The sequence below is a fragment of the Octopus sinensis genome, linkage group LG19 (genome assembly GCF_006345805.1).
Source record: "Octopus sinensis linkage group LG19, ASM634580v1, whole genome shotgun sequence".
Taxonomy (NCBI): domain Eukaryota; kingdom Metazoa; phylum Mollusca; class Cephalopoda; order Octopoda; family Octopodidae; genus Octopus; species Octopus sinensis.
Genome location: NC_043015.1, coordinates 16,126,263 through 16,141,726, shown reverse-complemented (window position 1 = coordinate 16,141,726; position 15,464 = coordinate 16,126,263). Strand labels below are relative to the sequence as shown.

Below are 15,464 nucleotides of genomic sequence, written 5' to 3'. Positions count from 1 at the left end.
GTATCAGTTTTTTAAAAGAGACAATTGTGGTTTTGGCAAGAACTGGCTGAGATGAATGTTGTCAAATGTCGGCAAAGTTTTTATTTCCCTTTACACTTTACACTTAAAGTGAAAAGGAACAAGTGAAAATCAACCTAAATTGCAGTTGCTGCAATTAAAGTTTTCTATTTAAACAAATTAGGGAAAGATTCATTCATTATAGCAAATGACTAATTATTGCTATTACAACCGTGAAAGAAATATATATTTGATATTATAAGCAGACAAATACTCTGGAAATCTTTGAAGCCAAGGGTGTATCATGAAAGCTTCTCCATTTGCTACAAGTGTATTAACTGTTTAGTTCAGGCAGTGAAAATTACAGATTAAATATCAAATATTTATTTTCTAATGGACTAGTGTCACACTAGGTTGTTATATATTCTCATCTCTGTTATTCAATGCAGTTACCAATATGATAATGAAGAGCATGTTCAGTATGGAATAGATTATACATTTTGGCCAGAAAAGCTTGACAATGCAGCAATTTATGGTGACCGAAAGGACAGAGCTTAAGAGCTTTTCTGATATATCTAAAATATAGCTTTGAAATTTGTTCTTAATATACTTGTTATGGATTGTCAATGTCGAATTTGGTTAGAAGAAAACAAAATTACTGTATTGTTACATATCAGAATAGAATTGATTTAGCATCTTCAGCTTATTGGTCTGTTTGAAAACAGAACATCTCATTACACACTATAATGCACATGTTGAGAACATGTGTTTTGTTCAATGATATCAAACCATGAACATTATTCCAGAGTGATTTAGATATGTTGGAAATGTTTCAAATAGGATATTTTTTAACAAATTCATGGAGTGTCATGGTTTAGCTGTTTACTGTATGTTTTCATTTGACAAATTTGCTTTTGCCACTTTGTTATTTCTGGTTCAATTCAGAATAAAGATGCTGAATGTTAATCAAAAACAACAGATATGAAGGGAAATTGTTCATTGGCAATGGGTAACTAATGTAAGAGGGGAATTGGAAAATACTGTTAAATAATTTCTTGCAAAAAAATACTTATGATGACAATGATGATAACAAGTACTAAAAGTCAATATGAAGAATTTGATTTATTTCCAGAACTGCTTAGCTTCATCTTTTTCCAAATATCAAAACCATATAACATTTGAAAACAGAGTAAAGGAAATATTATCTTTCGATAAAATGATTATTACTATATAAATTCATGCTTTTCTTTTTGAGACCATTAAAAACAAATTAATAATAAGAGAATGTAACCCATACTACTGTATTATTTTTCTTTTCTCATTGCTATCAGCCCATGAATCCAGCCATATGATTACTGATAGCTGGAAATATATTGTAATTTTTGCTGTCATGATGTAAATTCACTTTTGAATGCTATTTTACTGCATCACTTTCTGTTTGCTCATTTAATCTCAGCTGTCATCTTGCTAAATATACCTATAGTTTCTAGTAGTGGCCTGCCTATTCATTCACTTGTGTCAAGACAACTTTGAAAGCTAATATATATGTGCTCTTTTTTCTTGTGGGTTGATTACCCAAATAATATTTAATATTATCTGGTGTCAATAACAGAAAGAATAAACTCAAAATTCAACTTTACACAAAGCTCTTGAGTTGTATGTTCATAATCTACAAATAATGCATTAGAACTATTCTAATAAAATATTTCCATTATGTCTTAGAGTTTGACATTTAATTATCTGTACTCCAGTTCATGGAATCATCAGGAATATAACATTAGTTACTAGGAAATATTTTTTTAAAAAAGAATAGTATCTTATTTAAACATAACATAAATTCAAGCTTTATGTGACAATTTTTAAAACGAAAAGAAAAAAATTCTATAAAATTATAAAGTATGAAGCGCAGGAGTGGCTGTGTGGTAAGTAGCTTGTTTACCAACCACATCGTTCTGGGTTCAGTCCCACTGCGTGACACCTTGGGCAAGTGTCTTCTACTATAGCCTCGGGCCGACTAAAGCCTTGTGAGTGGATTTGGTAGGCGGAAACTGAAAGAAGCCCATCGTATATATATATATATATGTGTGTGTGTCTGTGTGTGCGTGTGTGTTTGTGTGTCTGTGTTTGTCCCATCCAACATTGCTTGACAACCGATGCTGGTGTGTTTATGTCCCTGTCACTTAGTGGTTCGGCAAAAAGAGACCGATAGAATAAGTACTGGGCTTACAAAGAATAAGTCCTGGGGTCGAGTTGCTTGATTGAAGGCGGTGCTCTAGCATGGCCGCAGTCAAATGATTGAAAACAAGTAAAAGAGTAAAAGAGAGAGAATATCTTTCATAAGATATCTGGTGATGAAGAGATTGATTTGCAATCACAGGTCATTTGAACTTCCTATATTCTACTTTGATCTCCTAATATGATGAAGAAAAGTTCTCATCATACTTTTTCTTGTAGCTATGGACAAACTTAAACAATTATTTGTTGTGCTTTCAGCTCCCCACAGGAGAAAATAGTGCAAAGTGCATTGTCAAATACTACATTAACAATACAAAGTTTGAAATTATGACTTTTGAAAATGCTCAGTTACAGTACTTTGTTTAGGAACAACAAAAAGTATTAAAGAAATTCCTGTGAAAAGAATGAGTCTAACTCAAATTAAAGAAAAATATATTTAACATGGAATCAATATTTTCTCTTAAAGGCTGTTTTTCTTTTTAAACAAAAATACATAAAGTATTATGAATAAAAATTAAATCCTCTGTAAATTGTGTGCATACCTTTCATTCCAGGAAGTCCATCCAATCCATCATTTCCAGGTGGTCCAGCAAAGCCAGGTACTCCCTAAATAATAGAATAAGTTGACTTAAAATATTTTTAATATGTGCTGATGAAAGAAAGAGTTCCTCTACAAAAATTGGGATAAAACTTTTTGACAAAGTCAAAATATTTGCCAAAACAAAATGAATCTTGGTAGTCAATTGTTGTGTAAAAATTTTTATAGGGCTTGTTTTGAGGGAAAGAAATCTCCTGATCATTCTGTAAAACTAAAGTGTGATTTCGTTCAGAACTTTGTCAATCTAGAAGGTAAGTCCAAATTAAACTTGCAATTTAACTGGTTTGTTTGCAAATATGAATGGATCTGTTCCTTCTGGTGCTTAGCAGTTATTTTAGTCTGCTGTATTTACAAACTCCTCTAATCTATCAATTACTACAAAATAGCCAAGGCACGCTTTGTACTTTCCATTCCTGTTGTAATTTAACTTTGCCAGTTTACAACCTGCAGAAGTTTCGGACAAAAAAATCCACGTATTTTTCTTTCTTTTTTGTTTTCCTACTGTCTACCATTTATCTTGTCAATTAAATCCTCTTTTACCTTTTTTTTCATGTTACCTATTTTTCTTAATTACTGAAGAATAATAATGGGTGAGTTGAAAACAGAGCAAATTCAGCTTGTTGCTACTCTAGATGGTGTAGCAACTGACTTTTTGAAAAGATATTCTATTTCAGGCTTGTTGATGATGATACAGCAGGAGACAATTGAATGTGACAAGCAATACATTTGTTGTGCAACTGCCATACCTCAGCCTGGCATGAAGTCATATTGCTCAATGCAATAGTTAACTATGTGGGATATAGTAAAACAGTCTGGATATATTGAATCTAGTTGCCCTGACTGTGTATTCTTGATGGTCCTCTATTAGTCACCTGACCTATATAATATAAAATAGTAAAAAATTCCTACAAGCAATGTAGTTGCAATGCCAAAATGAAAACACTGTGTGTTATGAATGAATTTTCAAAATAATATATCCACAAAAAAAAAAAAAATGGATAAGTATAACACAACTGATCAATCCTTTTCTCCATTGTAGGCTGAATTAGAACTTCAAACTTGACTCGCTTTACCACTAAACTCTACTGAGTACAGAGTTACAAGAAACTTCTTTATTTGCAATCTTCAATATATTTGTGCTCTGTATATGTGATGATTGGATATTTTCTAAACACCTTAAGACATATTAACATTTTGTAAATCAATATTATTAAATAAATTGATAATGTCAATTCCCATGTTGCATGTCACTGGTTTTTTCATAAATATACTAGTTTTGAGCTAACATTTCCAATGTTAATTTTCAGTCTTAAGACTTCATCTACCACAAAGTTTATTTCTAGCTTTAAAAAGATATTCTGAAGGCTGCCTTGTTTCAAGTTTAGACCTTTTCTTGTATATTACCCATTACAGTTTAATGAATTCAAGGGAGGAGTGTCTAACTTAGTTTGAATAAATTAGTTAAGGCAACGATATATACTAGGAAATTTAACTACTATTTAGAGTAGTCTAAACTTAACAATGTTGGGCTTTCCCTCAAATACTTACTGATTCACCTTTCATTCCAGGGAAACCAGGTGAACCTGGATCACCTTTAACTCCTGGTAGACCATCAGGACCTGGTCGACCATTCAAACCAGCAGGTCCAGGCTCTCCTTTTTGACCTGAATGACTATAGGCAGGTTCTCCTTTAGGCCCAGAAATACCAGGCAAACCATCATTACCTAAACAAAAGAATAAATCGCATTTCAGACAGAAACAAAAAAACAAGCAAGAACCTTCAAAATGTACATATTTTGTGAAAAATAGGAATGGATGTAGTGAGAGAATTAATAAGATAGACCAAGAAGAAGTAAATATATATAAAGTATTTGCATAATGATATCAAGTTCAGATGATGACTCTGTAAAATAACTTAAAAAGTGTAACTGCATTTATTTGGTGATAGGATAGTATAGCAAAATATTATAATTGTCAATAATACACAAAAAAAATTGTTCCATGATGTATTAGTGATGGTTGCTACAAAGGTAAATAGCTATAAGGACATAAAAATGTTGCTGATAAGTTCTGTCTTCAAATCTAGACTATATTGAAAAATTATGAAGATGTTAAGAAAATTTATTTGATATTCGCAGGATCCATGAAAACTCCATGTTTTATAAAAGGTTTTCTTTCTGTTTTGATGCATTAGTTTATAGATATTCATAACAATGTTTTGTTATGTTAATCATTTTGAGCAAGTCTTTGATTCCATTCCATAGTTAAGGTTGTTGACATTGTACATTGTTACAAACTTGAGAAACTACTCAGATCAGTATGAAAAATAAAATATTTATATCGTCCATGCAGCAGTGAATGGGATAAATTATCCAAATGCTTATAATTAGAGGTCTCCATCAACAGTTTGTTGGATCTTCCAAATAACAATAGTAAATCTTATAAATGAAGGCATTTCTCAGGGGTAGGTGTATTGAGAAGTGATATGTCTAGTTGATTAAGGTTTAGATTTTTCTTTTATATGTCTTATTAATGAAAAATAGAAATATTCCATATACATTGGAAATAAGGTCAACATACCTGGTAAACCATCTTTTCCGGGAAGTCCAGGTAAACCTGAGTCTCCTCTTTCACCTTTATCACCTTTTGCTGCAACTCTTCCAGGCTCTCCTTTTAAACCAGGTAAACCAGGGATGCCAGAATCTCCTTTTCTGCCTAAAAATTTTGAAATTTAAAAAATTATTTGATAATTTATGAAGGATATTTGTTGAAAGTGTTGGACGAAAGAGAGGCAGGTTGATTTAGTGTAATTAACATTATTATATTGAACTAGTAGTTACAAAGTTAGTGAGAAAACCTGCTCTATTAAGAAATTCTAGAGTGATGTGGGATGTTTATGGGGTGTAGAATAATATAGAGCATAGAAAAAGTGGCAAAGACTAATTAGAATTTGAAAAATGGGCAGGATCTTGTATTGTCTTTATGGGCATTTTGATTAATATTAGTTTGGTGCATAATTATTGAGGCTTTCTTCAATAAATTTTATTCAACAAAAACAATAGCAACATTTAACAAAAACATTTTAAAACAATTATTCTGGAGCATATTCATCATCTACTTCAACTTCTGCCTGGTGTTTTGTTTAAACTTTTTGTTGAATAAAATTTATTAAAAAAAAGCTGCAATAATTGTGCACTAACCCAATATATATATATATATATATATATATATATATATATATATATATATATATATATATATATATATACCAGTCTATTGTCATATATATGACTATTTAATATTTTAGATTTATATACAGATGACTCAAAAACAAATAATAAAAGAATATTTACCAGGTAATCCATCCACACCATCACGCCCTGGAAGACCAGATAAACCAGAATCTCCCTTAGGTCCAGGCAAGCCAGAAATTCCAGGATTGCCATCAGAGCCTCCTTCTCCAGGAAATCCTGATTCTCCTCTTTCTCCTTTACTTCCTATTTAAGAAAAAAAAAATCACTTCAGAAATTGAACTTTTGCAGTCAATGATTCTATATCATCACTTTCTAAGTATTCTTAGGATGACTAGTGAAAGGTGAAGTGGTTAGAAAAGATTACTTCTTGTTGAAGTAATGTCTGACTGAATATCATGTTGGGAAATCTTATTTCCCAGGAAGGTCAATTCTTCTGAATGAAATACGCTCTCCTTTTCATTAAAAGCCATATCATAGGAGGTGCATTTTTACAAAATTGCTTTTACTTTCTCCTCCAGGATATCAGTTGTGTGATCACCAATGCAAAAGTCATCTTAATAAATTATTATAACAGTGATATCACCTAATACATCTTTAATGGTATGCTGAAATATGATTGCTTGCTATTTTTATATTGTATAGTGGATGTGTCCTGTATAATAATCCAAGAGGGTGTTCAGTATTGCTATTTCATGAGTTTCATCAGAAATTTGGATTTGATGATAATTTTCAACTGAATCAATTTTTAAAGATATTACATACTTACCAGCTTGTGCAATGTCTTTTTAATATTTGGTGTTAGATAAGAGTCAGAGCAAATATTTGGATTTACCCCTATCTTGTAGTCTGCACAAATACATAAATAACTATTGAGTTTGTGCATCACAGCCAATGGTGAAACCTATTTATGTTCTCCTGCCTCAACTCTTTTCATTAAGTTGTAGTTGTTTCAATCCATAATATGCAGGTTAAACATTCTTATAAAACAATATTTTGGCTTTATGACCTTTTAAGCACTCATTATAGTCAGATTGTGTGTGATGAGTATATGTTATTTCTTTATTATCAGCAGAGTTGCTGTGTTTCTTTGACCTTGCACTGGATAAAAGTCAACTGGGATCTGACTGTATTAATGCTCTATCAGTGATCCCATTGTTATGTTGTTAATTAGTAGAGATTATTATTGTTATATAGATTATATTTATCTTGGACAGATGGCTTTGATAAAATCCATTAATGTAATCCCACATTATTTATCAAAGTAAAACAGTAGTCATACATGATCCCTTAATTGATTGAATAACCAAGTAAAACTAAAGTTGCATACATCACATATCACAAAAAAATTAAGTTCTGGGCACAGAAAGGGCAGTTATGCTGAATAGTTTTCATCACATAATCACTAGGTTGGTTCACAAGATAATGCCATGCAAAATGCAGGCAAAACTTCAATGTACAGAAAGTTTGTAGATCAATTTGGAAAAGGAGTGCTAAATTAATGTAAAGGTAAATTATCTTTTGCATGGATAATCTCAGTTAGTCAAAAGCTTTTCAGTCCATTATAATACATATGTGAAAGCCTGCCACATATGTATTTAGTATACTGAAGACTTCTCACAGGTATTTTTCTCTTCATATTCATTATCAGTATCACTACAAACTCTCTTTTTTTTTTTATATGTATTGATCACCTCTAAGTTATGCCAACAGTATAGTATGTGATTTGCTGAGGCGGTTTAATAAAACCGAATATAAATGCTGCTTTCATCAGTTGCCTGTTAAGGCAGGATTCACACCTATTTGCATTGCCTTTATTTTCAAAAATAATTTATTAATTATTTTATTAGAGTTATTTTCCTTCCTTGTTTTTAGATTTTTTAAGACCCCCTAGAAGGAGTTTTTGTCTACTAATTTCATGCTAATCTTAGCTGATTAAAGGTTTTACATGTGTGAAACCATATCGCATATTAAGCAAAGATGTAAGATGAATTTCATAACAAATGGATAAAATTCAAGATGAAAGTATCTTCAATGAATATTTCAGCTGGATTATTTTTGAAATATTCAAATGTGTTCTATTGTTAGAAAGTTTTAAAGAAAATCTAAAGAATTCAAAATGTTTTCCTTGAAAATCCAAAGTAGTTAGTTTGAAATGTAAAAGGACCAGATGATGTAAAGAAAATTAAATGATATAACCATTTCTAATAAATTTTGTTCTTTCTTTTTTTTTTTTGTAGAATATCAGTTTTGAGATGAGAATAACAATGGAAACAGGTACCAGTAACATATTATAATGATGTAATTACAAGAATGCTGCTATAACTGTTAGGAAGTAGAATGTAAAGGTTTTCCTTCAAAAATTTTTTTACACATTGGTGAATTAAAATTCAAATGGTTTCTTTAAATATGTCTCTGAAAATTTCCTGATTTTATCACCATAGAACAAAGGTTGCTTATATTTCAAAGGAAAAAATCTCACTTACAAGAGCAAATTATATTCAAATAACATTATAATGCAAACCAAACATTTTTTCATATTTTAGAGAAATATTTCTTCAATACCTCTAGAAATTTACAGTAGCATTATTGTTTACAGACTATAGTGATTTACAAGAATAACAGTAACCCATAAAAATTTTTTTAAAATTCAAGCCCTTCTACTAGTAGGCTAGTAAATTGATCACCTAATAATTACCAGCTCTCATTATTATAAATACTTACCAGGTGATCCAGGAATTCCAGGTAGACCATCTAAACCAGGGGGTCCACTTAAACCATCTAAACCAGGTAGTCCTGGTGTGCCTTTAAATCCTCTTGCACCCTTTGCTCCTTTGGGACAAGGCGGTCCTGGCAGTCCATCTCGTCCTGGTTCACCTTTGCGACCAGATCCTCCTGAAAGCAGAATAACGAATAAAGATTTTTTGCTCTGAGCAATGCAGATAAATTGTAATAAAATAATTGAATTTTGCTAAGTATTTGCAGTGGTTAATTATATATGAAACATTTAAGACAAGGAAATAAACCAAGAAAACAACTATAAAAGAAACTGGCATGAATGGTTAATAATGAATGTTTATAAACCAATATTTAATAAAAGTCATTGAGGTCTTATATAAGTAAACTATATATATATATATGTCATCACAAGGATGTGAGTTTGAGTCTCATGTCTGGCTGCTGACAGATTTTTCTGCAAAATATGGATAGTTCATCCTGTACATGCTTTATTATTAGCATTATCCTGCATTTGAGAATAAAATTATTTCCTTATCTGTATCTTTCAATACATCTCAATGCCTCTAAAGCAAACTTTGTTTACTTTCAACATAAGTTGAATTTAATATATATATATATATATATATATATATCATCATCATCATCATCGTTTAATGTTCATTTTCCATGCTGGCATGGATTGGACAGTTTGACTGGGATCTAGGAAGCCAGGAGGCTGCACCAGGCCCCAATCTGATCTGGCAGTGTTTTTACAGCTGGATGCCCTTCCTAATGCCAACCCCTCTGAGAGTGTAGTGGGTGCTTTTTATGTGCTACTGGCACAAGGGACTAGAGGAGCTGGTATCGACCACGATCGGATGATGCTTTTTATGTGCTGTCGGCATGGGGCTCACAACTACAATTTCCATTTGATGACATCAGCAATCAAAGGAGAGATAAATGACATTTGCTTCATTAATTACGTAGAGATAAGAAGTTTGGGACAAGTTGGCCAACAGTTGGAAATCAAATTGGTACTTGTAAATTAGAATGATTGCATTACAGGATTAATTCTCATCCATCCTTAACTCCTGATCAAACAATACTGGGGCATATAGCCATTCATCATCATCATCATCATCATCATCATTTAATGTCCATTGTCCATGCCAGCATGGTTGGACAGTTCGACCAGGCTGGCACATCCATGATCCTTCCAGGAATAGTGAGTGGGGCCAGTTGATGATGGATGACTGAAAATAAGACTAAATTACACCAGAATTTGAACTTCACTGATAAGAATAATTTGAATACATATCACTCTTTCAACAATGATTTTTAATAATAACTGAAAACTTTAATTGTTTAATAACCTAAAGGTGAGAATTATCATGTGGAGCAGAATTTAACCTAAATTTTAATCTTGAAATCAGAAAGTTGTTGCTATAGAAATCCAATACTTACCTCTAGATCTCCACAATAAGCACAAATAAATAAATAAATAAACAAATAAATAAATAATATACCATCATCAATTAGGATATATATATATATAATATATATATATATATATATATATATATATGGGGGGAAAGAGAGAGAGGGGTTTAATAAAAAACAAATACAAAAATGTAATAGTTTTATAAAACCTACATGTTTCAGTAAATTCACTGACAAGATGACACAATTGTTTGGAAAAATTGCATAACCTTATCATTTCACTTTATCACATGAAATGGGGTAAATCATTTGTGTGTGTGTGTGTATATATATATATATATATATATATATATATATATATATATATATATATATATATATATATATATATATATATATATATATACAAGGGAAAGTAAAAAATTATCCACACTTTTGCCATAACATATCTTTATATTGCCACACTGCCTTCTGTACATTCGTGCCTATAATTGGTACTATTGTGGTCACATGATCAAAGTTTGAGCTTGATTGCACCATTTTTCTTTCTGGCAATACAGTGTAAGCATGGCTGCTCCACTAGCAATGAGCACTAAAGAAGAATAAAGTGCCGTGATCTGATTTTTCTGGAAAAGGAGTATACTATCAGCAGTGCCAGATACAGTGCCTTGCTGACCAACAAACTAAAGCCAGCAATTCACACCAAATTCTGAAGCCAATTGTTAAAGAAAGTTTTGTTGTTACATGACAATGCATGCCCACACATGGCCACCCAGACCATTGAAACCATTAACTGATTGGGTTTTGAGGTACTAGAACACCCTGCCTACAGCCCAGATCTTACCCCTTCCAACTATCATATCTTTGGACCACTCAAAGGTGGTTTATGAGGTTGTTGATTTCCTATGAATGAAGATGTGAAGGAAGTGGTGCTTAAATGGTTGCATGACCAACCGAAAACTTTCTTCTTGGAGGGAATACACAAGCTTGTGAACCACTGGACCATGTGCATCAAAAACAAAGGAGACTATATAGAAAAATGACATACTTGTTTATCTCCTGCTTTTGTGTAAATACATTGGAAAAACAAGAGTGAGTATATTTTTGATTCTCCCTTGTATATATACAAACACCTCCTCTCTCTCCCTCTCTCTCTATATATATATAGTGGAGGCACAATGGTCCAGTGGTTAGGGCAGCAGACTCGCGGTCATAGGATTGCAGTTTCAATTCCCAGACTGGGTGTTGTGAGTGTTTATTGAGTGAAAACACCTAAAGCTCCACGAAGCTCCGGCAGGGGGTGTGGGGAAACTTTACTGTACTCTTTCATTACAAATTTCTCTCACTCTTTCTTCCTGTTTCTGTTGTACCTGTATTTCAAAGGGCCAGCCTTGTCACACTGAATCTCCCTGAGAGCTACGTTAAGAATACATGTGTCTGTGGAGTGCTCAGCCATGTTAATTTCACAAGCAAGCTGTTCCATTGATCAGATCAAATGGAATCCTCGTTGTTGTAACTGATATATATATATATATATATATATATATATATATATATATATAGAGTGGGACATAAAGATCTTCCACATTTTGAGGAGACACCATGTGGATGTAAGTAGAAGTAGAGAGACAGGACAGGTTTCATTTGGAAGGTTAAGATCTACCATTTTTGTATTCATCATTAATTACTCAAACACTTTGTGGAGAGATGTGGGGTGGCTGTTTAAAAGATCCTTGCAAATATCCAAGTTTTTCCAGTCATTCAGTCTATAAAAGAATAACAATTTCTGTATGCTATGTATGTGAAAGATAAGGTATAACTGATTGAATCTACTTAGTACTTTTTATCAACCCTGGAAGAATGAAAAGTAAACTCTCAAAATGCACTGTCATCACCAACATTTAGCATCACAGATCACATACTAAATATTTAGCTTTTCTCCAGATACTTGGGAACTTTTCATTTCATATATTTAGTTAATTTGACAATAAAACTTGATTAGTGTCAACAATTTACATCCAACACAGATTCTTGCACATATAAGCTGGCTTTAGAGAGACATCGTATATTTGGTTTATTCCACCTTTTATAGTATTAATTGGTTGCTAATATCAGTCTATAATTGATTCTGTTCATGGAAGTATTCTAATTCAGAAATTCAACCCAACAAACACAGAGATCCTAGGACTTACTTGTAAAAAGCATGATAGCTGTCAAGTACTCATGTAACATCTGTAATACATTATTCACGTGTTTGTGTGTATACTTATTTATAAATATTAACAGGATAACAAATACTGACATAAGATGCTTACCTGGTGTCCCTGGAAAGCCTTTTGGTCCATCAAGACCAGGACTTCCTGGCAAACCAATGCCGACTTCTCCTTTGGGTCCATCTTGGCCAGGTAGTCCAGGGAGTCCTGATTCTCCAACTTGACCTCTTTCTCCTTTGGGTCCTGAAGGTCCAGATTGTCCTACATTAAAGAATATATTAATTTGTATTATTTAGTTGCTTTGTATTCATTATTTTGCAAGAAAAATATATGGTTCTTTTCTATCATATAAATGTTCTTGTGTGACTATTAGATAATAAAACCAACATCTGAAATATATTTCTTACCTTCTAAGCCAGGCAATCCAGCCAAACCTCGTTCACCCTTTGAGCCACGTAATGAAGCAGTGGATGGTTCACCTTTGCCACCTAGAAATTAAGCAAGGAAATAAATTATATTTCATTAATGTGCTCAAACAATAACAAATTACTGGCATAATTATAAAAAAGTATTAGGGCATATCTCTAGTATTGATTTGAGGATACTTTCCTCAAGTAGAATGAATATAGAGAAATAACTACAGCAGTAAATCAAAACAGTTTTGCTTAGTTTGCTGGTTACTTATTTCATACTCTTTGTTGATTGTCAAAGCGCATTTCAAATTGTCAAATTGTCATTGAAGTATGTCAAAGCATGCTTCAATGGTACTCACAATTTACCTCATATCCTAATGACACAGAAAATTTACCTCATACTCTAGGGTACTTACAACAACCTACCTCATATAGCTACTCATAGAACTCATCACAAATTATGTCATATTCTGTGGTATTCATCCAACCGATTCCATATTCTAAGTGAAAATATCTTATTCTTAAATGGTATGCATCTGTTGTTATTGTTGATGCTTAGCTCCAAGTCAGTCCTTATCAAAGACATTCTAACCATGATGATCCCATCTTTTTTTTTTCCGACTTTGTGCAGCTTGGAATGCATTATACAATGTATTCATCTTTTTAAAAAAATACAGAGCATTAATTCTTGTAGGACACTATGTGGAGATTCCATAAATGGCTCAAAGAAAATATTTGTTTGAGGCACTGGAGACAATTTATGTCCAAGTAGTTGTTGACAGAAATAAAACATACATTAAATATGTGTACAAACTGAAAATATGAAAATATTGAAATAAATGGAAAAAAACCGATCTTCACAAAATAATCACTTATGGGGAATGTAATCATTAATTTTTACCTTTTTGACCAGGAAATCCATCTTGTCCATCACGTCCTGGGAAACCCGAGTCACCTTTTTCTCCAATTAAACCAGTTTCTCCTTTTATGCCTCGTGCACCATTGTATCCTAACATATAGGAATAATAAAACTATAACAATGAACCACAAAACAGAAGCATCACATATGTAAAGGAAAATTAATACTATTGGAGAAAATATGAGTATACATAACCATACTGAATTTTGAAGTTTTAACCCTTTATTGTTCACACTACTCTGTCAAATGTAACACTTTTTATTTAAATTGTCTTGACTTAATCATGCATTATTTTATAGCTTTACGGTTTAGTTGATGTGATCGTTTATTTTTAGAACATGAGTGTAAGTTAGGTGTGAGAGATTAGATGTAGCCAATTTGAATGTAAAACGTAAAATATTTAGGCCAGATTTGGCTAGTTTAAATGCTAAAGGGTTAAGTAGATGAATGGAAATGTTATTTGTAGCCAAATAACTCATCCTACTGTAAATTCCCTATTGGAATCGTACAGATATGCATTATGTTGATTGAGGCAACTGAGATGCCTTTTCCAATGAAATGTTGATATGAACTCATGGCTTATCCAATTAACAAACAATTCAGTGTTATAATCTGATCAGCACTTCAATTGAGATTGGCTTTTGCAAAGAGGTAAGGACTTAAGGGTATTGTGAAGATAGATACTGGTGCTGAGGTGCAGTGTTTGAGGGTGATGGAAGAGGTTAGAGAAACTGGAAGAGTTTTTAGTATGATCATTTTGTGACATGATACTGATATTTGGAGCATGAAGAAAGGGTGTTTTAGAGGAGGTTTGTTTGAAGCAGTGTAACTGAGAAGCAAAGTGGGCAAATACAGAAGCTGTTTCAGCTAACAGAACTATATTGAATAGTGGTTGACAGGAATATTCTTCAAAGTTGGTAGGTGCTCCCTTAGCACAGAACCAGATGGTAGCAATTTGGTATGTTGGTAAAGCTTTCAGAATGAAAATCTTTACTTTTAAAGTTGAAGACTTAATGTATTGTGGTGGTTGGTAAATGTCTCATTTGGTGGTGATGAGGGGATTATCCAGGTGTTGTAGACAGTATTCATTACCTGTACTACTGCAGTACAACTGTGGTTAACTAATCTGAACAGCAGGGATAGGTTAGAGTTACAATATGGACAGATTAAGGGCTTGTATTAGGGATGTGCTGCCTGAATGAAATAGATCCATAATAACATTTCCCTTTTATGGCAAAATATGCACCTAATTCTATAAAATTACGAAGGTGACTCTTATTACTATGTATAAAATACAGAATATTTTATTTGTTTGTAAATTAGATAGGCATAATTCACCCCTACTTTTCAATCTCAGTATTAAAGCTATGCATAGAACTGCTATAGTACATGTGCTGCATACATTCCTACATTTTCTTTACGCACTATAAAGGCAGAGTTAAATCAGTTGCGTGCCTGTGTTTCATTTAATTTTTTGTGTATTTTACTACATAAACATCACCAACTGCCTACCCTGAGTAATTACTGATGGTACGTGTCTGGCTTGTATATCATTAGGATGTGGTGATTGAGGTCTAAGCTGGATTGAAGTCTACTAATGTTTGTTTGCATAGAGGAGAGAATTTTCAATAGATTCACTGATATTCTTATTTTGTGATATTTTCATAGTTGGCATGAAGT

At 32.5% G+C, this 15,464-nt stretch overlaps 1 protein-coding gene across 1 annotated transcript in view; it reads right to left on the bottom strand.

Moving 5' to 3' along the window:
- The window catches only part of LOC115221996 (collagen alpha-2(IV) chain), a 72,895-nt gene that overhangs the window by 19,280 nt on the left and 38,151 nt on the right, over positions 1–15,464 (bottom strand). The window contains exons 21-28 of the mRNA XM_036511110.1: positions 13,767–13,874; positions 12,860–12,940; positions 12,555–12,713; positions 8,806–8,976; positions 6,184–6,327; positions 5,411–5,545; positions 4,379–4,554; positions 2,775–2,838 (exon numbers count right to left, since the gene is read on the bottom strand). Of these exons, the coding sequence (XP_036367003.1) occupies positions 2,775–2,838; positions 4,379–4,554; positions 5,411–5,545; positions 6,184–6,327; positions 8,806–8,976; positions 12,555–12,713; positions 12,860–12,940; positions 13,767–13,874 (1,038 nt within the window). The remainder of the gene's footprint in view (positions 1–2,774; positions 2,839–4,378; positions 4,555–5,410; positions 5,546–6,183; positions 6,328–8,805; positions 8,977–12,554; positions 12,714–12,859; positions 12,941–13,766; positions 13,875–15,464) is intronic.